The sequence below is a fragment of the Scleropages formosus genome, chromosome 1, assembly GCF_900964775.1.
Source record: "Scleropages formosus chromosome 1, fSclFor1.1, whole genome shotgun sequence".
NCBI lineage: Eukaryota > Metazoa > Chordata > Actinopteri > Osteoglossiformes > Osteoglossidae > Scleropages > Scleropages formosus.
The window spans coordinates 9,653,333-9,678,314 of NC_041806.1; the positions used below are offsets into that span (position 1 = coordinate 9,653,333).

The window sequence follows — 24,982 nt, forward strand, 5'->3', positions numbered from 1 at the left end:
TGGTTTTTGTTTTTATTTTTAAAAAGCATTTACTGAACAGTTTGCTTGAACACTTGATAGCTGTACAAACGGTACACAGGAAATCCTCAGAATTTAATTTGACCCTACATGTATGTTTGTAAGCAGTGGTGTAAATTTAGTAGCAAAGCTGGACACGTTTAATATTAAAGTAAGGCAGGTAAATGACAATATAGTAACAGGCAGTGCTGTATGTGATTGCAGCAGGGAGGTGATGTGATTTGACTTATAATTATTCATCTCAATTCTGCAGCAGAAATCTTGAACTAAATGCTAGGTCCTAAATGCTGCTGGTGAGGTAGATGAAAAATATTATTCATATTTTACACTGTAAATCACTGCCACTATGCTGCACATTGTCAGTGGTATACAGTTTAGAGTACCATTTTATTATACCTCACCTAAGTGAGGATGAACATCTTTCAAATCTTTCAGTACACAGTTGCTGCTGTTTACAGCATTGACTATCACCATAAAAAAGTGACTTTTTGACCTCCTTGTTGCTATGCAAGTTACTTTCTAGCTGTAGTAACAGTGTCGCCTTTCATTCCCAGTTCTGGATATTATAGCAGTTTTAAGACTTACATGAACTGCAAAACAGTCACATATGAGCCCAGCTGTAGTTTAGTCCTAGTAAAATGGCATTTACCTGACTGTCTAGCATGGGAAGGTTCTTCATTATAGGTTATATATGCATATAACATTTTTATACAAAGCAAGACAGCAAATCTAGTTCAGTTGGGAACTGTTTTAAACAGGTAATAACACTAACAGAATAACTAACGGTAAAAACAATGACATTAATATGACAAATCTAAGTTTTAAAAACCAATAAAAAAAACATGAATCCCAAAGAAGATTTAAAGGTTAAAGCAGCACAAATACTGTATAACAAAGTATGGCTAGAATACATTGAAATATGTATCATGCATATATATCACATTGAGAAAGGTACAACAGTGCAAATAAAAAGTGGTACCAACAACTCAGTATCTCCCCAACACCGAGGACACATACACAATGTAACAAAAATGTTATGTTGATTTTTTTGCATTTTCCATTCTGTTTTGTGTATTCTGTTGTTGATTAAGCATACCTTGGTGTTAGTTCATACTATATCAGTTTTTAGAAAAATATTCCACATTCTTGAAATTAGCAAATTTTACTACCGGATTTCAAGCACCAAATATTCCAGTACCTCTTAGGATCTGATGCTTTCTGGTGCCTTTTAGAATCTTCCAATGGCTGTAAGGTACCAAACTAAAACTGACACTCCAGAAGAACGTGCGGTATTTTTGTAATCTGTAAACTTTAACTAATCATAATCGATGCAAAAACCGACATAACTAAGAACTTCGAAAAATTTTTGTTGCATTGTGTTATAGAACCTGACAGCCGCTGGCAGGAATGACCACAGTAAGTACTGCTTGGAAGTTTATCCAGGGTGGCCATCAGAGGGCGAGACATTGTCCACGACTGGTAAGAGTTTGTTCCGAGACCGTCTCCGTACTTCCTCCCGGGACCGAGACGGCCTTCCTCATGAGTTCGTTCATTCAGTCTGCTGGTATCTCCTGTAGAAACACCACTGCCACAGCATACAACCTCATAGGAGACTTCACCCTCCACAACATCTGCAACAGTGACCTGAATAGACCTTCAAAAGACCTGAGCAGGTGAACAAGGGAAGACTCCAGATTACTCACAATGCTGCTTGAAAGTATGTGGAGCCCATGGGGATGGACATTATTCTTGTCTAAACTATTAAAAAATAAACTTATAAAATGAATACATTATACACACACTTGACTACTTAAATATATGGTTTAACCACTGCAACTTGGGGTTCACTTATTTTTGCACCTGTACTACATGTGTGTTTCTATCACACACGATTTCCTCTAAACCACAATACGGAATTATCATCACACACTTATGTCAGGTGAGAAAGGCTGATTCTTAATGATGTTCCATAAATAACCATTTTGTGGCAAAACTACGAGACACAAGGCCTTCGCGCGCTTTTCAGGCAGCACTTTAATATACAAACTAGTTGAAGAAGAGTGCCCGATGCTCGATAAAATTATTCTCCTCAGTGCTGCGCACATTAAAGACCAGTAAAAGTTCAGTGAGGTGCTCATGAATAAATGAAGACAGGGGCCCGTTGCCTTCCAACAGAATTAATGTTCAAATCCAGGTGTTTTCATCATCAGTTACGCATATCATAGTGTGTGAGTGACAGAGGGTGTGTTCCACTGATGTAGGGATGGGCGACCCAGTGTAAGTAGTGTATCTAGCAGTGTAAGTCACCTTGGTGAATAAGTGTGTGAGATGGTAACACATAGAGTTCATTGGAAGTTGCTTTGGGGAAATGTGCCTACTAAATTAATCAATGTGAATGTAATATTCGCTAACCCGTCGCTGTCCCAGTGGCAAGGACCATGCGGAGGAGATGGTTTACAGTGAAAAGTGAGCGGCGGCCCGGGTGTGAGCTGTGCCCACTGTGACTGTGTGTTCCGGGCGCCATGACACCGTGACACCAAGGCGGCCTTCGCGCGAGCAAAAACTAGAGAAAAGGATTTAACTTGAGAGCCCATCTCGAGTAGAGCGGACGGGAGATTAACCGAGAGGGAAAAAAAAAAAGAAAAAATCCCAGAAGTGTCCTGATAATTTGAAAGCGCTGGTGACAAAGCCGGCTTCGACACACAGTCTCGCGCCAGTCGCTCGAGGTAATAAATAAGCAGGGAGGAGAGGAGAGGAGGGGGTCGCTTGTCAGAGACTTGCAGTCGGTTCGCAGCGCGCGGAGCCCACGGACACGGCAGCGAATCCCGACGCGGGGACGGCGCTGTCACCGAACCGAGCCGAGCGGAGCGAACACAATAGGCCGCGCGGAGTCGAGGAACGACTGACTGAGCGAGTAACACGGGCGGGTCACACCGCCGGGTGTCTTCACGACGGAGGAGCAACTGGACCGAACTTGGACCGGCTCTCATTTCTCATTTACTCACTCCTCCGGGGCAGCAGCCGGATGGCTCGTTTACACAGCTAGTCGACATTTATTTCTGCACAGATACATTTTCTTGGACTAAAAAAGTAAGTGAGGGCTTCACGCATTATGAGTTCGTCGCTCGGTTCCACGACTTTCGTCTTTCTATACAGTCGGTCCACTCAAAAAGGCCTGTGTGTGTTCGAAGTTTTCCTCTGATAACTGGCGCCTCACGAACACCAAGCTCTCAGCACCGAACACATTGTGATTGTTATTCATTGAAAAACACACCGCTCGTCTCTAGCTTCCATTCTCTTGCAAAAAAAGAAAAAAAAAAAAAAAAAAAGCTTGGAAGAAAACACAGTGACTGCATCACATTTACCCCACCTTGTTTCGTATTAACATGAAACTGAAATATCGCAACTCTACTTGCAAAATACAGACAAGAAATTAAATCTATTTTACTACATAATTTTAAAGATCGCAGATTAATAGTTACCTTTTAAGATAAAAGAATAACAGATAACACAAGTCTGAGTACCGACAAAAGTTAAGAAATACCATTTAATAACGGCCATCACGTCGACGAATCGGAATCGCCGACTAACTAATTCCATGTGTTAATGGTTTATTTGAACGCGAATCATCACGCACCTTTGCATTGTAGAATCGTGAAAATATTACCTCTGCTCTGGTTATGCCGCCCAGTGTTTAATCGCGGCACGAGGTGTCGTTAGTCACCGTTGCTAAACTGGAATTAAATATGTATATAACTAGGTGAGAAAATGGTCATTATGACAATTCACCGGGTGGTAGTGGAGATTGCAGTTAAGAGTCAGTGGGAGGAACCGATGGTAGAAATACTGAAACCCACAATACTCCCAGGCCACCGCCGGTTACAGCACAGCCTTCACATCTGACTCTAGATCGGATTAATGTCCCCAGTCCCGCGCTCGCAAGTCTAGACTAATCGGCAACACCGATTCCAGATCAGTTTCAGGAGGCGTCGTGTATTTCAACCTCCGCCCTTAATTTGGTGCTGTGCCGCTAGGGGGAGCAGGTGAGCTCTGTGTAGAGCGGAATTACAGTAGGTCCACAGTGGGACAGGGACGACAGAGTGGGGGGCTTGGGGAATTGTTACACTGCGGCTGGTTCGTGTGTTGTCCACCATGTGTGTGCCGTGACCGCGGATCAGTGTGTCTTTGTGCCTCGAGTGGGTGGTGGAACCGGGTCGCTGCTGCACCGCACCGAGGAGCCTCCGGCTCGGCTCCCTGTGGCCTGAGCCGAGCACACAGAGGTGGGCCTGCATTGTGTTCGCTCCGTTCGCCGTACCACCGCCTCGCCGTGCGTGACCGCGCAGCCCCATCCGTGTGCGCGTCGCATACATCCGCACGCGCTCTCTCTCGCTGAAGCCCATCTGCTGGTTTTAGCCACAGCACTTTCCAAGTCTCAGTTGTCGAACACTGTCAGTGTTTTTCCCCTCTTTGTCGGATATACTGGAAATGTGTGAGGTTGTGTGACTCGACGCCCAGGAGGCCAAGCGGAAATGGTGCGGGTGCGCGCGCGCGCGCGCGCGCGTGTGTATATGTGTGTGCGCGTGCGTGCCTGCCTGCCTGCCTGTGTGTACGTGCCTGCAGGAGCATAGCCCGTCTCCATCTTTCTGGTCCAGCCAGCACGGCGATCTGGTGTCAAGGGTTCACGAATAAAGATTAAAAACAGCTCCTCCTTGTACGCAAGTGGATGCTGCGGTTGTTATGAGCAGCCTTGCATGTGTTGAACCCGCGTGAGTACTGTGTTTAAGTTGAGTGGGGGGATGTCACAGTGAAGTGTGTTTCTGGTGCCCCTCCGACGCCGGTGTAGAGATGGACGGGGAGGACTTCGTGCCCCCGCCAGAGTGCCCTGTTTTCGAGCCATCGTGGGAGGAGTTCGAAGACCCCATGGGCTACATCGCAAAGATCAGGCCCATCGCGGAGAAGTCGGGAATCTGCAAGATCCGCCCTCCGCCGGTAAGGGAGCGCTCGAGTTCCGCAGCACGCTGCCTGGCACAATGGACAATGGCACGAGCTCGGTTTAGGCGACCCTTCGATGGCACGCAGCCAAGTACCGCGAGCCAGTCTCGGGGAAGGTGCTTACGTAACCTATAATTGGCCCGATTAGGGTACTGGCACTCTCAGCCAAATAGCTACACCAAGCGTAACATGTCAGGTGACATTGATTGTCCCTGCTGATGGATACACAACTTTCTGTGTTTAACCTTTAGTTATCCAGCACCTAGTCTGTCCCAGGACTTTCACAGCATAACATAATCAACTTTACATTGATTTGACCATTTATAATACAGCAAGGTATTTTTGTTCTCCATTTACCGTGGTCATATTGTTGGACCTTATTATGTTTTGATTCGTTCTTGCCATGAATTGAATTATATGTAAAAGAAATTAAAGCTGCTGATAGCTAGATTTGCACTAGTTGTATTCACATTCTTGATGATCCAGAGAGAATTCAAACCCACATCCCAGTGGTGCTGTAGGGTTTGTTAATTGGATTATCTGAAGGAAACTGAAGCATTATGTAAGTTAGACTCTGGGTTTGCGATGCAGCCTGCTTTGAATTTTTTGGCATCTTATACATTTGTGTTTGATTTGCCATATTTAATTTTTGTTGTGAAGACCTTCATATGATAAGTTTCATGGACCACTTTGTGTTCTTTGATCCAAAACCTGTAAGAATGTACAAGAGGCATCCAGTGCTGAATGATTTTTTTTTTATTATTTTTTTTTTTATTTTTTAAATTAAGTGCTCTATTGTTTCTCAGTTTTAGTGTCTTTCTATCTGTGGCGAATTATAGACCATTCAGTGAGACAGAATTGCTTAAAATACAGAACTTTTTGTTCTAGCAAAAAGTTCTGTTATTTTTAGAACAAGTGTGAGAAGGAAAAGTCTCCCACTGGCTTTAGAGAGGAGAAATATATGGATTCAAAAGTGTATGCTATTGATTTTTTTTTTATTTTATTTTTTATAATAGTGCTATGTGAAAAATTCCATGTTATGTCATTGTTTTAGCTTTATGCCTCAGGAAGGTACACAGATTTTTACTTAACATTCATTAATAAATGCCCTGTCATTTTTTCCATAAGTTAATCCCTGGGAAAATGTAAACATTGAAAGCTTTTATTTCTGGAAAACAGGCAGTCAGTAACAACACAGCAGTTAAATGGTATTGCTAGTCAGTATAATTACACTTTCCTAAGGTCCTCTCTGCTGCTGGTTTCTTGTTACTAATGTTTTAATTTTCTAATTTTAATTCCCATGGTACTCTCTGTAGTAGTTCTATTCTTTATACCGTGTCTATAATTAAAAATGATTATTTGATTTTTACTTTAATTTCTATTAATTGAAATACTGACTTTAGAAGTATCCAGTGTGTAATAGCTGAATAATGGGTATGCATTCTTTTATTAAATTTGGTATCTGAGTTAAGGAGTGTATTTCACTAAGTTCACTAGCTTCTTGATCTGTGGATACAATTCAGACTTGAAGACTGTTCTTGTCTGTAATACTGAGGTCACTGTCAGTAAAAGATGAATAGTACAGACATCCTTCAGTTCCTTTGCTGGTTAAAGTCTGGGAATAACTTGGATAATGCTGCAATATATTCATAATATATATAAAGGTGTTTTTTATTTTTTTTTTTTTAAACTTCTAACAACATTAAAACAAAAACTAAGTTGAAATTACAGAAAATAACAGAACGCCATCTCCACAAACTCCTATTCAGTGTGGACTAATTTGTTCTATATGCAGCTGTAGTGCTGTGATAATCTTTTCACCAGTTTTGACATATCTTCACTTCTTAGCAACACTTTCTGGTACTATTAGATGTCAGTAACACAAACACCAGGCGTGAACTCTGAATAACTTGAAGCAAAGTGAAGTCAGAGTTTTATTGTGTTTGGGGGCATTTTACTGACACCTATTTGTGTGACAGGTAAACACAGGTTGCATTTGCTCCCAACAAATTCTAGAAAACTGAATAAAATGCATATGCTATTTAAAAAAAAAAAAATCTGGTACAATGTTATTATGTATAACACAAAGATCCAGTGTATTGTGTTTAAATTAATTTTTTCCAACATTCTGTTATGAATAACAGCACATACAAACACCTAATGTAGCTAATTTACATTTATTAATTTAGCAGATGCTTTTCTCCAAAGCTAAGTACATCTCAATGAAAAACACAATGAGTGCATTACATCAGTAGAAGTATTTGAGTGTTTGTCCTATTTGGCTTGAAGTATTTTAGTGTGAGCTTGAACCTCTTCTGTCGTGTACAAACAATGGAACTTTGCTTTGTGAGTATGAATACAGGTCAACCTTCCTCATTTCAGTTCTTGTTGATTTTAACCTTCAGGACTGGCAGCCCCCGTTTGCTGTAGAAGTGGACAATTTTCACTTCACTCCCAGGATTCAGAGGCTCAATGAGTTGGAGGTCTGACTACTACGGTGTTGTCATTTGCCTTTCCTCATCATTTTGTCAGCAAGGAAATGTCTTTAAGGATTATACAGTAATAGTTTGCAACACATAGATTGGCTAGATGCATTCCAGTAGTGCTTTGTGGCCATGGTCTTATTATTTCTCCTGGTTAATTATCTTTCCTCCCATTTTTAGGCGGAGACCCGTGTAAAGCTGAACTATCTTGACCGGATTGCCAAGTTCTGGGAGATCCAGGGTTCCTCCCTCAAGATTCCCAACATTGAGAGGCGGATTTTGGACCTCTTCGGTCTGTCTAAGGTCAGGGAAGTTTCTGGATCAGAGTCTATATTGGATGACCATCTCTTCTTTATAGGAGTGTTTTCTTTTTTGCTTTTGTTGCTGTACACATCTTCTGGATGGTGTAATCAAAGTAATACGTTTCACCTACCTTCCTGTTATGTCATTCCTTATATAGGAAGCTTTTCATTTCAGTGAATTTTTCAGAAAAGGGGAACATTTTTAACCTTGTAAAGCAATTTAGGTGCCTTGTGTAGTGTTTAGCACATTAGTTGGAGCTTTAATCTGGTGTGTTTTTGTTTGTTATTGTCATAAGATGGTTAACAGTTAATTAAAAGCATTAAATAAAATGTCATTATATGTGGTGCTACCCATAAGATGCATCAGCCTTGGGTGTAATTTTCTTTTATCATGGTTTCAGTGTCTGAATGTGTTGAGTGTGCATTTGCTATGTGTTGCAGATTGTGGCAGAGGAGGGGGGATTTGAGACGGTCTGTAAGGAGAGGCGATGGGCTCGTGTAGCCCAAAAATTGGGCTACCCCCCTGGGAAGAACATAGGTTCTCTGCTGCGGTCACACTATGAGAGGATAGTCTACCCCTTTGAGGTGTTCCAGGCAGGGGCTAGCCTGCCGGTAAGGTTTTGCTTATCCTTGGTGATGGTTTTTTGTTGTTGTTCACAGTGGTCAAGGTTAGAGTTAGGGAATCTTTAAAATCACTGGGGTCCTTTCATCCCTAAGAAAAAACTGATCAGGTCTGCCAGACCGTTTCAGTGCAGCTGGTCTGTTTTATAATCCAGCAAAGTGAAGTCAGGCATTTCCTCTGGATACCTCTGTGCAACTGTGTTATCCTTTCCTTTTGACAGTTTGGGGGTGGATAAGATCTTCTCTCTCCCTGTAGCCATGTAAGCCCAGGCCATATGACAGTGATGACGTGGATAAGGAATACAAGCCGCACTCCATTCCCCTTCGTCAGTCGGTCCAGCCATCAAAGACCAGCAGCTATGGGCGCAGAGCCAATCGCTTACAGAAAGATGTGAGTGACCTCTTTTTTGTTGCACCGTATTATCATTCGATATACATCAATATTACTTTTAAGTGTGGCCCATAAATGACATATTTCGGCTGTGGCTTGCTAAATGCTGAGCAGCTGGTAGTGTACTGGTTAGCACTTTTTCCTTTGAGTCTCACCTCCAGTTGTAATACCCTGGAGCAAGGTACTTACCCTAAAATTGCTCCAGTAAAAATTACCCAGCTGTATAAACCGCTTAATAATTGTAAGCGCTTTAGCACTGTAAGTCACTTTGGAGAAAGGCATCAGCTAAATGAAGTAGTGTAAATGAACATTTCGAAGTTCAGAAGTTTCTGTAAGAATTTGATTATTTTATAACTAAGTATTTAGCAAGATTTAAAAAAAAAAATCAGATCTCAAATCTGAGTTGTGCTGACTTTCTGATTTAGTTTTAGTTGTTGTGTTTGAATACAGTTAATAACGTGCAGTGGATACTGACCCAGTGATATGTCAGTAGTTCTTTAGTAACCAGTTTAAGTGAGCATGTTACTGTATATAAAGCAATAATCAAGCTTGGAAGATTTTTTTTTTTTTGTGAGAAAGATTGCAGGATTTATTCATTGTTATATATTCTTAATTACACAGTTGCAGTTATGCTTTGGATGAGTAGTTATATTGGGTCTGAAGAACTCATCTTGACAGTTATTGTTTTTATCAATAAGTATCAATTTTGTCTATCATGTAGGTGAAATGATTCGGAGTGGTTTGTGGTTTCCAGATGAAAATGCTTTTTACTTTTTCCCTGAACTTGGCTTGTGGTTGTGAACTCATGGATAATAAGCAGCTACCACACACCCACTCATTATGAAAAACATTTTGAAAGTCTTGTTTAATAAAATACTACTTTGGATTCCAACAATAACCTGCAGCCTTCTGTAGTAATGCTGAGTAAGCAGTTCAGAAAACAGTACAACAGGACAATTCAGTGGCATGAACTGTCAGTTCACATTCAGTGTACATTGTGTTGAAATTTTTTGTTAATTACGTTTCGGTTGCCTCAGTGAAACCAGGAAGTGTCCCATGATCCCTGTTTCTGTTACCATGCATACATAATGTTGCCCTCATCATCTCTGCTCACAGTCTGATCTGACTGCCTTTTCCTGCACAGTTTTTTAACATGCTTGTTCAAGCTTCTCTATTTCTGATCAGTTTTTAACTGTCATGCACCACAGGCGAACTAATGAAACTAAATTTTTCTAACAAACTTTTTCTATCAACTAGATCTGTGATCTGTGCTTCCTTTTATACCTTTGGCCATGATTACTGTACTGCTGTATATCGGGAGAGAGTACACGTGCTGTTTTCCTGTCAGGTTAAAACCTGTCTTTTTTATGATTCACTTTGGCTTTCTCTGTGTGCCTGTACACCGACTTTGTTAGACAAAGATAAAATGTAAAGACTCCATGTGTCATGAAAACCCATTAGAGGATGAGTTAGTATAGCACTATGTGACCTGCTCTTGAATGCCCAGTATCTACAGCATAACGCAGAAGAAACTGCTGTGGTGGCAGTAAGTCTTATGTCCTGTATTCTCCACCTGTTGTCTGCCCCCATGTTCTACATCCATTAACTTCCATGCTTCCAGAGATCCTTCCAGTTTCATGTCCTACTGTTTACACATTTTGCTGCGCTGCCATCCCCCCATTCTAACCCTCCCCCTCGGTACATTGCTGTTACTATAGTTTGTCCATGCAGGGTCCTGACAAACTGCCCCCTCACCCTGTCAGCGCAGGCTCTAAACACATTTTGGTTTTACTTCTCGTTCCCCTACATTCATTCATTCATGCATTTGTGACATTCAACATACACAGGACAAGATGTTACCTATTTTGACAACTGTACACAAGGACCTAATCCAATCTTCTTCACCATGAAGCCACCGAGAAAAACATTGGGCATTTGCCATCATGCATCTCCATAACTCGGGACCAAGCGATTTAATTCCGCCACATCAACCAGAGGGTGCCAACATGGGTATTTCCTTGAGGTTGTCAATTGGGCACCTCCCTTTGTTCGTATTTCATTGAATTAGGCCCAGGATACCTTAGGAAGGCTCAGCAGTGTGGTCTGGTGTCCCACACCCAGCCTTATCCACACATGTTAGATGCCCTTCACCCTCAACAAATTCAGTAACTCCACAAACTCAACCACCCAATTAAACAAAACCACTCCTCCACTAATTCTTTACTCTGTGGCTTGTTGTCTTAATTGTCGTCACCATCAATCCCCTGCTTCATATACTTTTGCACCTTTCTGCCAGTGCTCTGACTTCTTGACTACCTGCACTGCTCTCTAGATGTTCTCACCGCGATCTACACCAGTGTATGTCACCGATAAACTCAGCCATATTTCCAGCACTGAGCACATCTCCATGCACCAGAAGCACAGCTTTTGCAGATTGTTCCCCATTCGCCAATAGTTAGATGATATTAGAGGCAAAAGAAAAGTTTTATAAGAATGCTGCTGTTCTTGCTTTAGAATTGAATCATTTAGAAAGATTTTTCAGATGGTAACAATTTTATTTGTAATGAGCTTACAGTTAGCTGAGGAAAGTATATTTTTTTTCTTAAAGGTTTAGGCTGAGAAGAATGTTTGTTTATGCAAGTATTTTAGACAGGTGATTGGAAAAAGGCAGGTTATGCAAAAGTAAGTTTCTGTAATGCAAAAGTGGAATGTGGTGGTACTGAGTGTTTCAGTCATCTATCCATTATAGATAAAATGCTTTTGAATTGGGAGAAATGCGTTTCTATGATTTCCTTGCCTTTTTACATTAATAAATCACCAGCCAAAGTGTCTTACCAGGTAATGAAGGATTTAGATCCCGAGATTAACTTTCAGTTTAGGAACAGACATCTGATATCCCAAGACATTTTTTTCAGGATCTTTTAACATTGTATTTGGCTTTGATCACTAAAAGTAAGACGGTAGAATATTGGTCTGTCTGTTTGGTAGTACTTGCTAGTCTTGGGGCCTGTTTGCCACAGTTGCCACATACTTTCCTCACCAGCCAGCCTTCAGGTTCACACTGAGAACTGCACTTACATTTATTATTTAGCAGATGCTTTTGTCCAAAGTGACATACATATCACAGAAGATACAATGTCTTTGTTATATCAGCAGAAAGAGAGACTTGGATGCAGACATGTGATTCTAAAGCACAGTTAATTTGTTACTTTTCATCATATGAACCAAAACTTCCCAGCAAAGTGTTTTCTCTCTACCTCTGCAGTAACTGTAATCTCTTTCTCCATTTCCCCACCAGCCGGAGCCCACCGAGGAAGACATAGAGAAAAATCCTGAGTTGAAAAAGCTGCAAATCTATGGGGCAGGGCCCAAGATGATGGGCCTAGGGCTGATGGCTAGGGACAAGGGAGCAAGGAAGAAAGGTATGGTACAAGTGCATAGCTGAAAAGACACAGAAAACTGAGGACTGTGCTCTTTCACACGGAGTAATTGCATTCTGAAGTTTAGTGAAGCGAGGATAAACTTGTGAACATCTGATAATGGTCCTTGCATTTGAGAGTATTAAAAAATTTTCCAAACAGTAACTTTGGTATTGTGATGAATATGTGATTTCAGTTAGAAGAATGGTTTGGTTGTGTTCTTAAGTGCTTTCATTTAACCAAAACGTGAATATACCAATTATCTGCTATAAACAGGAATGAAGGGGACCTCTCTTCTAGAGGAAAGATAGCGAACTGTTACTCCGCATATGTAGTGTTTTTTTTCATTTATTCATTTAGCAGACATTTTTCTCCAAAGCAGTGTACATTTGGAAGACAATGCAATTGTGCATTATACCAACAGAGAGCGAGATCTAGATAGAGATGTGATTTTTGGGTACAGTTTGCATCATACCACTGTATGTATACATTGCACAAGGAGCCACAAATAGCTTTTTTTTTAAAAATTTTTTTATAAACAAATAACGTCATATATAAATCTGTCCACCTAAACCTACTGCATTCATTTCAGATGAGCTGCCTCAGACTGTAATTGTGCGGGATGGCGTTACAGTCAAAGAGGAACCCAAAGAACAACGATATGCAGGATATGGAGAGGAGGCCTTCCCTCTACCCCCTACTGACATCACAGTCAAGGAGGAAATGGGAAAAAATGATGAAGATTATGAAAGCAGAAAAGATGAGCCGTGTACTAAGATGACCATGAGACTAAGACGCAACCTAAACAACGCACAGTTTGTAAGTTCAAGAGAAAGCAAGTTCAGATTTTATATTGTGTCTTTCCTAGCTGGTTATCTTGAAAACAAATAGCCCAGAGACAGTGTAAGACAAATACTAAAAACCAAGAAGGCAGCAGAGAGGAAATAAAATTCCCAAGACTGGTGTGAAACCACCACTTTGGGGAGTCCAAGGCCAGCTGGCTGTTTATCTCTTCAGGATGTTCTGCCACTAAGGAATTGATAAACCATGACTATACAGTACTGATTATGTCATAAGGAATTTGGGAAACGGATGGGTCTAGTGACATGTTGATCTTTGACCTCCAGGTAGACTCCTTTGTGTGTCGGATGTGCGGGCGTGGGGATGAAGATGAGAAACTACTGTTGTGTGACGGTTGCGATGACAACTACCACACCTTCTGCTTACTTCCACCACTTGCTGAGCCACCCAAGGGAGACTGGCGTTGTCCAAAGTGTGTAGCTGAGGTGAGTGGTGGTGCCTGAAAGATACGTAGAGCTGTATGAATCTGTGTGCGATGCCCCAAACCAATCCGTTATTCATTTTCCTCTCCTAGGAGTGCAAACGGCCAGCAGAGGCCTTCGGCTTCGAGCAAGCCACTCGGGAATACACACTGCAAAGTTTTGGCGAGATGGCTGACACTTTCAAGGCTGACTACTTCAATATGCCTGTTCATGTGAGTTTCCATAATGACCAATTGCGGCACATATACTTGAAAAATACTAAGTGTGTGCTGTTAAAACCTTTTCACTGCATGCACTTTTCATTGTGTCCGTTAAAAATTTCAGACCTTTATGATAGGATTCTCTGCTTGGGATTCAGTCAAAATGGATGTAGTTGACACCTGGATTGTACAAGAGCCCAATGAGTGCATGTGGAGGAAACATAAGAACGTGGCCATTATAGGTTGAAGGAGAGCTTCTTGTGTTTGCCTGGTGTAGATGGTGCCCACGGAGCTGGTGGAGCGTGAATTCTGGCGGCTGGTGAGCAGTATTGAGGAGGACGTTACTGTGGAGTATGGCGCAGATATCCATTCCAAAGAGTTTGGTAGTGGGTTCCCTGTGAACAACGGTAGGAGGGAGCTCACATTGGAGGAGCAGGTGAGCTTCCTTCTGATCTTTACAGCCTTGATTCCATTCCATTTTCTACTACTGTCAACTCCCTATTGTGCTGTAGGCTTGATGCATGCCCCTTACTTCTCATCTCTTTCTGCAGATTTCACCTTTTCTTTTTGTCACATTTACCTTTCTGTTTCTCGTCATAGTCTAACACCTCTTTTACTCGAGCCTGCAGTAAATTCACTCATCCCTGTCCCTCAGGAGTACGCCCGCAGTGGCTGGAACTTGAATGTAATGCCTGTGTTGGACCAATCTGTGCTCTGTCACATCAACGGGGACATCTCGGGCATGAAGGTGCCCTGGCTGTACGTCGGCATGGTTTTCTCTGCCTTCTGCTGGCATATCGAGGACCATTGGAGCTACTCCATCAACTACCTTCACTGGTACTGACCTCTCCCTCCTTACCAGTTGTGAAACTCTGCTTTTTTCACCAAGCCAGTGTTCTGCTCAGTTTGGAAGACCGTGAATGTTGCCTACATTTTCACGTGGGCTCCCTGGCCTGCTTTAGGGGAGAGCCCAAGACGTGGTATGGGGTCCCTGGCTTTGCGGCAGAGCACTTGGAGGATGTCATGAAGAGGCTTACCCCTGAGTTGTTTGAATTCCAACCTGACCTGCTTCACCAACTGGTCACCATCATGAACCCCAACATCCTCATGGCCCATGGGGTGCCGGTCAGTGTCTGTGGGCCTCATACTGTTTTCATCTTCATAAGTCTCAGTGTTGTGTGCTGCCAGAAACTTTGTTTTTTTTTACAGTTGTCTTCATTAGATGACATATACATTGTGTACCTTTATATGAATTAGAGTAATAACTGAAATTTTCCAGTGCTGCTTAGATCCAGATAGCTTTTCTGGGCAGCTGTCTTGAATTAGCTTTTGTTCAGTTTGTTGTTCCCTTCTGGTGAGACCTGTTCTCAGCATCTGTTTTTAGCCCGATTCTTACTTCTGTTTAAGGTGGTACGTACCAACCAGTGTGCAGGGGAGTTTGTTATCACATTCCCTCGGGCTTATCACAGTGGCTTTAACCAGGGATACAATTTCGCAGAGGCTGTCAACTTTTGTACAGCAGATTGGGTGAGTTCATCAACCTGTCCTTTCACAAGTAATAGTTTGGAGATGGTCTTTCGTTTTCATTGCAGTGCATCTAAACAAACTGGGTCATTATAATTTATCACTGATTGTAAGTAAGAACTGCAGTATGCTGCAGTGATTTGTTGAAGCACATCTGCTGCTGTGCAGCTGTGCCACTGATGCAAAGTTATTCGTCTGTTCTCCAGCTGCCTGCGGGGCGCTCCTGTATAGAACACTACCGACGCTTGCGCAGGTACTGCGTCTTTTCGCACGAAGAACTCGCCTGCAAGATGGCTGCTTGTCCGGAGAGGCTGGACCTCAATCTGGCTGCAGCCACTCACAGGGAGATGTTCAGCATTGTTCAGGAGGAGAGGCAGCTTCGCAAAGGGCTGCTGGAAAAGGTGAGTTTCGAGTGTGTACTCAAGATTACTGTGTCTCAGAACTGGCAAGAACATAAAAACAGTTGAAGGACATGACCATGAAAACAAAGCTCATTGTTTTATGTTATTTTTAGTTATAATAAGATGTAAAAACTTTTTTTTTAATAATGCTGAGAGAAGCAAGGAGGAAAAGGCTCAGCATAATTTTTTTTTAATTATTTTTAAATTTAAAAAAAACAACATCTTTTTGTGTGCCATCAGTCAAACAAAATACTGTTAAATATATTGTAAAAGTTTCACCTCTTACCAAGGCCCCAGTGGGACTTAAATCCCTTCTGACAGCTCACAACACCTGTGTAGCATAAAGATAATGTTACCACAGTCAACTGTGATTGCTGTAGGCTCATCAGAATGGTGTGACCGTGCAGGATGCTAGCCTGAGCCCTGCCTTTCTCCCTGTCTCTACCAGAAAGGTTACATAATGAATTATGCCCTTCCTGGAAAAGTAAACATTTGAAGTGCACCTGTGTCACTTGTTTATGTGTGCTGGCTTTCTGAACAGGGTATCACAGAAGCAGAACGAGAAGCATTTGAACTCCTACCTGATGATGAGAGGCAGTGTCATAAATGCAAGACCACCTGCTTCCTGTCTGCCTTGGCATGCACAAACTGCCCTGAGCGCCTGGTCTGTCTGTATCACACACAGGATTTGTGCCCCTGCCCCACAGAAAAGCACTACCTCAGGTGGGTCTGCATGTGTACATGAGTCCAATTTTGTATTTTTTTTTGTATGGGGCGGGGGTGTACGGTGGCATCTTTACAGTCAAATAGTGTCTCTCTAACCTGGAAACTTGCTCCTTTTTCTGTCTTAGGTATCGATATACTCTGGATGAACTGTTGGCCATGCTGCATCGACTTAAGGTCAGAGCCGAGTCCTTTGACTCCTGGGCCACCAGGGTGAAGGATGCACTGGAGAAGGAGGAAAAGGTCAAGCAAGGTTAGAGAACTTAGTGCTGTCACCAGAAAAGAGATGACACAGCAGTTTTTGATCTCTTGAGGAGAAGGGCAGGTGTGAACTTTCTAAATTGAGGGGTTACTTACCCCCTGCTGTCACACTAGATGGTGCTGTGAAAACAATAGATGACATCAAGTCCTTGATCTGTAACAGAACTCCATTTGTCTGCACTATTTTAAGGTTCTAAAGTATTTACAAGAGCTGTGTCTGGTCTGGGACGTGGGCAACAAGGATGTCGTGCTTTTCCCTAGGTATGGAGCACCTGGAAGCTCTGAAAGCTGAAGCAACAGAGAGAAAATTCCCTGACAATGAGCTGCTTCAGAGACTGAATGCTGCACTGAGTGATTTCCAGCACTGCCAGAACATCAGCACTGAGCTCCTGACCAACTCACACAGCAGGTTTGGTGGAAGCTTAGAGTTCGTGCTGTGTGGCCTGTGTGTAGTGTATCGGGCCTTTATGCGCAGTATGCATATGTTTCACTGTGTACATGTGTGCTATTAACACTGTAATCTTTCAATGCATCCTTGTTAGCCGTGTTATGTGAGTTCTACCTTTGTGCATGCAGGAAGATGACTATGGCAGAGCTAAAGACTCTTGTGGAGAAAATGCACAACTTGCCCTGTGTATTCACGCCATTGGAACAGGTGCAGGTGAGACCACCGATGTCCACAGCCTTTTTTTTCTTTCTATGTTACTGTGCCTTCTAGTTAGTGTCATCAGTGTCACAGATATATCAGTGAACATTTCAGTTCAAAGTTGAAATGAAGCAAAATATTGTCTTAACTATCTGGATATTGTTGGCGCAGATATTACGGTGCTGCTTTTTATAGCACCGATGAAGGAAGCAGTTGGTTTTGCAATCAGGTGTCCTCATCTTTTGGCCCGTTTCCTTTTTCTACACTTCTTACAGGCCTTTGAGAGCGCACAGGTAGAGGTCTTCAGGAGAGTGAAATACATGCCTTTCGGGGTTCCTCATATAGGTCACCAGATCAGAAAGCCGCTTCTGCATTTTGAAATTACACAAATTTGTAAATGGTGCTAGCATGAGGTATTCAAATAGACCTTAGAACTGAGATCACCAAGGGCTGATGTGTCTGTTGGTTTTCATCATTCCTCAGCAGTTTATTGACTTTATGTGAGCAGTTGATAGTGTAGTGGTTAGAGCTGCTGCCTGTGGATCATTCTTACCTACTGCTGTAGTACCCTAGAGCAAGGTACTTACCCTGAATTGCTCCAGTAAAATTACCCAGCTGTATAAATGGGTAAATAATTGTAGGTATCTTAACATTGTCCCTTCGGAGAAGAGCATCAGCTAATGAATAAATGTAAATATGATTGATGGGGTTTAGTCAGCTTTTCCGATAACGCTTTACTGGATAGCTATTAACAGAAAGGTAACATTGAAAACTTACTGATGTTATGGCATCAAACGATTGATGATGATGCCCAGAAGAAAAAGAATTTGGAAAAAAATATTGATTCTTGAGTAAAGCCAGGAATCTTTTCAAATCTAGAAAACCTCTTTATAAAAGAGCCTTGGTTCAGTGATCTCCAGATGTCTCTTTCTGGTCGCAGCCATTCCATGTATATACCTGGAGGCACACTACCATAATGGGTAGAGCTGCTGCCTTGCACTTGAAAAGATGCAGGTTTGAATCAAACCTCTTGCTGTACTGCCCTTCATTATTGCACTTACCCTATTTGCTCCAGTAAAAGTTTACACAGCTGTATAAACTAAGTAATTAAGTGGCTTACTGTGCAAACATAGCATTCTAAGTTAAAAGCATCTCACACACACACACACACACACACACACACACACACACACACACACACACACTTTCGGAACCGCTTGTCCCATACGGGGTCGCGGGGAAACGGAGCCTACCCGATAACACAGGGCGTATGGCCAGAAGGGGAGGGGACACACCCAGGATGGGACGCCAGTCCATCGCAAGGCACCCCAAGTGGGACTCGAACCCCAGACCCACCAGAGAGCAGGACCCGGTCCAACCCACTGCGCCACCGTGCCCCCCGTTAAAAGCATCAGTGAATAATAAATAAAACATTGTTTGATTCCTTTTCCAGTTCTTCATTTAGAATGAAGTGTAGTTGCGTAATATAGTAAGTGTACATAAGCAATGTCCACAGAAATTTTTTGGAACCTTTGACCTTGGTAATAAGGCTTTCATTGTCCTCCGTGGAATTTGTGTGAACCCAGTCCCTGTCCTTCCTCAGACCTTGCTGCAGTCTGTGGAGCACTTTGACACCCAAGCACAGGCCTTCTTGGATGGCTGTGAATGTACCCGGAGTCCACCTTCTCAGGAGCAGGTGCAAGCCTTGCTGGAAGAGGGTGATGCCCTGGTGGCCGAGGCTCCAGCTATGAAACTGCTGCGGGGGCTGCAGGAACAGGGTCGCTGGCTGAGTGAGGTGCGACGTACACTAGGTCCCCAGGGTGGGGAAGCCTCTGTCACACTGGGAGTCTTGCGAGGCCTCATGGAGGCTGGCTGCAGTGTGCCACAGAGCACTGCTGTGGAGACAGCCATGGCAGAGCTACAGGAGCTGCTCACTATTGCCGAGCGCTGGGAAGAGAAGGCACAGATTTGCCTGGAGCACAGGTAAGGCCCACAGAGCCAGTACTCTTCTCATGAATAGTACAGGCCTGGGTGTCAGGCATTTGTCCAGTGAAGAGGTTCTTAACACTTTCTAGGCCAGGGACCCTTGTAAGAACCTTAAGAAAGCTATTGATCTCACCGAGAACAATATCCAAAAATTGAGAAAATACTGTACACTTAATTGCACTGAAACCTGACTACCTTCACATAGAGCAGATGCATAGTAATAACAGTAATATGTTAAACTTTTTTTTAGTATTTTCACTGCAAGCTTGCACTTCACAGACCCTCTCAAGCTAATGTACCCACTTCATGCAAATTCATGCAGTTTAAAGTGGTCCACAGACCCCAAGTTAAGAATCGGGAATTTATATACTATTGTAATGGAATTGTTGAGGTCAAGCGTCATGCTTTAATGACTTCTATGTGCTCATGCTTTGTTGTCTCAGTAGGCAGAAGCATCCTCTCTCCACTCTGGAGGCCATTGTGAATGAAGCCACTCAGATCCCTGTTCAGCTGCCCAACATCCTCTCTCTCCAGGCCTGCCTGGGGCGTGCTCGTGCTTGGGTAACCGACCTTGAAGAGATACAGGTACAGCACAAGATCCCAGCATGTCCTGTTTCCCCCTTGGCAGCTGTGGTGCTAAGTAGCTGACATTCCATTGCTCTTGTCTGTAGAACGGAGAGCACTACCCCTGTCTGGATGACCTGGAGGGGTTAGTGGCTGTGGGGAGGGACCTACCTGTGCTCATGGATGAGCTGCGACAACTGGAGCTGCAGGTGACTAGTGCCCACTCTTGGAGGGAGAAGGCCAGCAAGACCTTCCTCAAGAAGAACTCCCCGCATAGCCTGCTAGAGGTTTGTACAAATAGCATTGGGGTGCTTTGTGTGGGCTAGCTTTGGCTTGGGGTTAGAATTTTGCTTGCTAGGTGGCTAGTTTGGGCTCTAATGTAATGCTGCTATGTGTTGCAGGTGCTATGTCCCTATGTAAATAGGCAGAGAGACAGACGAGTTGGAAAGGAGCTTGGAGCAGATACGGAGAGTCTGGGCCTCACAGCACAGGACCTGAGGGACCCTGCTGCCATTGTGAGTGTACATGTGCTTGTGCATTTTGTGTCTTAATGCTGACCTGCTATGTTGTGCGCTGGAGTCAGTACTTTACCACATAGCTGACCATTGCTTAAAAGGAGATTTAGGAAACATGTTGGTGAAAACAATCTCGTTTTTGTCATTTGCGTTAGATACGAAGGCTTGTTCTAGTAATGTGTTACTGTATTCAGCCCCTTTGAATATTAATTTTAGTCGGTAGAATGTAGCACATGCTTTGGGCACTGAATAAATTGGACACACATGGCTTTTTAGACATGAAGGCTCCGACCATTTATATTAAAATGTTTGTGTGTAACTTTCTTCTTTGTTCTCTTCTTGTGGTGGCACGGTCTGTCAGGTGTTGGCTTTTAAAGATGGAGAAAAGCGTGAGAAGGAGGCTATACAGAGACTCCAAAAGGTCAACTTAACAAAACCAGGTCTTGAAAGTGGTAGTTTTGAGGTGAGAAAGGTGGCCAGAGGCAGGGAGCAGGACATCTCCAGCACCCCGGATAGCTCTGTAAAGGACGGAAAGGACAAAGAAATGGGAGAAACCCGTGGGGCTCCCTTTTTGTCCTTCATATGTATGTGTGGGCAGCCGCCCCGGCTTCCGCTCCTCCGCTGTCACCTCTGCAAAGACTGGTTCCATGGTGGCTGTGTGCCCTTCCCCTCACTTTCACCCCCTGCCAGCCCCCATTGCTGGTGGGACTGGAACACGCGATTCCTGTGCCCATTGTGCCAGCGGAGCCGGCGCCCACGACTGGAGACAATTTTGGCGCTGCTTGTGGCATTGCAGAGGTTGCCTGTGCGGCTACCTGAGGGTGAGGCACTGCAGTGTCTTACAGAGAGGGCCATCAATTGGCAGGGCCGTGCCAAGAAGGCACTTGAGAGCCCCGAGCTGAAGAAGGTCTTGGAGACCCTGCAGAAGCTGAAGGAGAGCCTTGGCAAGGAAGAGAATGGGATCTCAGACGATGTCATTGTACTGTCGGATTCTGAGGGAATGGAAGATGGCGTGATTGACCTGACTGCAGACAACAGCCCCCAGAAGATGACCAGCAAGAAATTACTGGACACCAGGGTAGGAAAGATTGGAGTTATGTTACACTTTTAAAGCACATTGACTGGTGTACGTTTGTACCATGTTGATATTGTAGTGCTGATCATAAGTTATTCACCTGTTTGGTAACCCTGATTTGATTTTGCAGGTGGAGTGTGAAAATGACCATGGGAAGAAAAGGAGTGTGAATGGTGTAAAAGGTGTGATTGACTTAACAGAAGATGACAGTTCCCAGAAAATGAACAAGAAAGGAGTTGACACCACAGCGGTAGGAAGGGTTTTCTTATAATGTTAAATTGCACTGTCTCCATTACTTATACAAATTGTTTACACTCTCGGATATTTACTGCGCATTTATATACTGTACATCTTCCCCCTGCTTTATCTATTGAGGACAACTCTGAGGAATATAAAAAAAATTTGAGGCTCAATGCCTAAAGCACTTATTGATTGTGTGATCTTGACAGCAAGATGTGTAACTATGGGTCCATTTTGTAGGTGGAGTGTGAAAAAGGACATGGCAAGAAAGGGAGTAAAAATGGTGTCAAAGGTCAGTGTTTGTAATTTTTCATCTCACTCCCACATTTTAGGGACTGTTTTGATTTGTACAAAACATAGTAATTGTTTTTCATTCTGTTGGAGTATTTATCTCTTATAGTCTGAGTGGTACTGAGATGTCTGTACTATTTTTATTTTAAATTTATTATAGACTATCAAACATCACATCGGTGTCTTCTTCCACTACATTGTTGTAGCCTCGTGCAGTTTCCTTTAGTATTAAAAAAGTTATCTATCCATCTGTATGCCTTCATTTGATCTCTCAGCTGAGTTGCTTTAATTCTCAGTTGTGAATATCTTAGTCATTTATCTACTTATCTCACTCTCTCTTCTCCAGGGATTGAGCATTTGCTTCCTTTGGTTCCCTCTCTGAAGGGTCCTGTAATAGAACTGTCCCCAGCTGCCCGAGCTCAGCTGGAGGACCTGCAGCTGGAGGGAGACCTGCTGGAGGTCACGCTGGACCAGACGCAAGTTATCTACCGGCTCCTACAGGCCGCTTCGCAGCCCCCTCACCATGCACTGCACAGTCTTTTATTGGTGAGGGAATGGGACTGTTTGGGTTAGTGAAAGTCTAAAACACAACCCAAACAAGTCTATATGCATTTAAAAAAAACATTTTGATATTGTAAGCTGTGTAAAATTTCAAGTCAATCCTGCCTCCACCCCTGTATTTAATCTTCCTCTGTCCTGCATCCTCCTTCCTCTATCCTCATTCTGTCCTTCCATCCTCATGTGATCCACCCTGTTATTCATCCTCTCCGTTCTGCATCCTGTTTCCCTTTGCTCAAGTTTCGACTGGAGGAGCAGCGTAGCACAGGCCGGAGTGGGAAAGCTAAGGATTCCAAGAGGAAGAGGAAAAGCCAAAGAGGAGCACCTGGCTCTGAGAGTGTCCCTGCCTGTCACGATGCCTCTGAGTCAAAGAAGACATGTCCTTTGCAGCAGGCATCCCCTCATACAACGGCACAGACCCACTCAGAGGTATAGCACTTGCCTGAGACTGAAGATGATGCAAGTTGTGTCTTGTGTAACCCTCATTTTCACACATTTGAAAAGCCTTTGGTTACAGTTAAGGTAAAAGTGTACGATGCATTTACCTTGACGTTTATTTTGGTTACATTACGTACAATTAACATCTGATGTGTTCTCCTTTCTTGCCCAGCACTTGTGAAGGGTTCATGGCAGAAAATCAACATACAGAAGGAAAGCATGGTGCTGTCAACTAGAGACTGAAATGGAAGCAAGTAAAGATAGGATCTACTCAGACCACTCCCTGATCTGAACCTGTCTAGTCATCCATCAGAAATATGTCATCACATGTGAATCCATTAATCCTTTTAACACTCCCGTCATGACTCGCTTCCCTTTTGTTTCCTCCATCACCTGTGTCCTTATCAGCTGCTTTGAGTGGTGTTTGACTGGTGTTATGCTGTTCAAGAGGAGAGCTTTTGGTCTTTAGCAGATTTCCAGGAGCACAGTTCAGAAATTCAACTTTTATCTATTCAGCATTTAAAGTTGATCAGTTGCTTGTGTTCAGCGCTTTGTCGCTAATGCAAGTGTCGGTTTGTGTTGTCTGCAGGGTGTATTAGAGCACAGCGAATCTTGCTCACTGAATTTGTGAATACTTTTTTTACGTTTGAAAGACAATACCAACAACATGTGGCAACATGCCGTGTTCACACTTGAAGTTTTTGTATTAGTCTGAGGCTTCATGAGGGATTGTACTTTCAAACAATAAGAAAACACTGAAAGTAAAAGGATATGGTTGTACAAGTTCCTTGGTGCTACTTAACTGTCCCAGAACAGGTCTCCTTACATGTTAAACACATCTTTCAATCTGGATTCCTTTTTCTTTATCCTTTTACCCTTACACCTTCTGTCCCTCCTGTTTATTATCCATTGAAGTTTAACTCAATTTCTCTGAGTTTGACTTGGTTTCATCTGGGTTCATAGTTTTTATTTTTTTTTTTTAAATCAATATTATTGGTATTGGTATTAAGCAGACACGCGGAGGTCGTGTGTATGTAAACCTCATTCATTGTTGCCTTTTTGTTTTTCCTTGTTAGAAATAAAAGTTCATTATTGTTTAGGAGCATCTGACTGCTGTGTGCCTCTCTTCACACTTGTCTTTTCAGAATGTTATCCTCAACATTTAAAGTGCTTAGTAAATAGAATCAAATAAGTCCGTCTTGGTTATCACTGAGAATGTATTGTGAATGTGTCGTCTTTTGTTATTAGAAAATATCTTATTTTAGATTAGTGTAATTTTCATACATTTGTACTTAGATTTTTTACTAGACCTATATATTTCAGCCACAAAGAGTAGCAGCCTAGAGAACTAGACTGACAGTGGCACTTTTAGGTTAGACTTTGTGGAACATTGGGAAAGACTGTATATGTTGTATGTACAGACAGTGTGTGTATATATAAAATAGCCGGTCGTTTTACTCAGTTTGTTGAGGTTTACATTGGCTCTTCAACTTAGGTACACAATGGGGACCAGAGGGCTGTTTGTAATTTGTTTGGTTTGTACCTCCAAAGTCACTTTTACCCTTAAGTCACGATCAATAAATGCTTAATACAGATGTATCTCGATTTATTTTCTGGTTTGCTTCTGTAAACTGCTGATTCAGCTGCACTAAACACAACTATATTCATTTACCTACAGCTGCATTGCAATTAAAAGAAAGTTACTGACCCTGATAGTTTGCCTTCACAAACTCCTATTCAGTACAGCTCGTGGACCAGTTTATGCCATCAACATGCAGCGTTCCTCACCCTCTCTCCACCTTGGTCTCTATGGCAACAGGAAGCCTCCTCTCACTAGTGCTGTTAAAGACACTGGAAGCAGGTTGAATTAAGGTGGTACCACACTCCCAGTTGTTTTAATGACCTTCACTGCCATTTATTCAGCCGGTAATGAGTTTGCATTTGCTTTATTCCAGATTTAAAAAAATGGGTAAGAAAATGCTTTTAATTTTTTTTTTTTTTTGTAAATTCAAGACTTGCGTTTATAAACCAAGGAGCCAAGTATGTGTTTA

The 24,982-nt window shown here is 42.7% G+C and overlaps 1 protein-coding gene across 2 annotated transcripts; it reads left to right on the forward strand.

Annotated features, from left to right (window-relative positions):
* Nucleotides 1-4,084: 4,084 nt before the first annotated feature.
* On the forward strand, nucleotides 4,085-24,503 carry LOC108934831 (lysine-specific demethylase 5C-like). 2 transcript variants are annotated; one of them, XM_018752978.2, is made up of 29 exons: nucleotides 4,085-4,298; nucleotides 4,862-5,007; nucleotides 7,416-7,493; nucleotides 7,674-7,796; nucleotides 8,237-8,407; nucleotides 8,673-8,807; nucleotides 12,106-12,229; nucleotides 12,819-13,045; nucleotides 13,354-13,512; nucleotides 13,602-13,721; nucleotides 13,987-14,145; nucleotides 14,365-14,546; nucleotides 14,672-14,834; nucleotides 15,117-15,236; nucleotides 15,440-15,634; nucleotides 16,176-16,357; nucleotides 16,486-16,610; nucleotides 16,880-17,027; nucleotides 17,195-17,279; nucleotides 18,868-19,247; nucleotides 19,694-19,835; nucleotides 19,922-20,101; nucleotides 20,216-20,329; nucleotides 20,691-21,407; nucleotides 21,535-21,654; nucleotides 21,885-21,936; nucleotides 22,282-22,481; nucleotides 22,734-22,922; nucleotides 23,104-24,503. In XM_018752978.2, exons 2-29 carry the CDS (start codon nucleotides 4,864-4,866, stop codon nucleotides 23,110-23,112), a joined length of 4,743 nt encoding a protein of 1,580 aa, XP_018608494.1. In that variant the 5' UTR covers nucleotides 4,085-4,298; nucleotides 4,862-4,863; the 3' UTR covers nucleotides 23,113-24,503. The 2 variants fall into 2 exon arrangements, with proteins under 2 accessions (XP_018608494.1, XP_018608495.1); XM_018752979.2 differs by having other exon boundaries at nucleotides 19,697-19,835.
* The last annotated feature ends 479 nt before the right edge of the window (nucleotides 24,504-24,982 follow it).

Bases quoted from the DNA above. Each gene is read 5' to 3' on its own strand.
- LOC108934831 (XM_018752978.2), top strand. From the start codon at position 4,864: ATGGACGGGGAGGACTTCGTGCCCCCGCCAGAGTGCCCTGTTTTCGAG. The intron at 5,008-7,415 runs GTAAGGGAGCGC...TTTAACCTTCAG, and splicing joins GCAAGATCCGCCCTCCGCCG to GACTGGCAGCCCCCGTTTGC. The intron at 14,547-14,671 runs GTACTGACCTCT...GGCCTGCTTTAG, and splicing joins TCCATCAACTACCTTCACTG to GGGAGAGCCCAAGACGTGGT.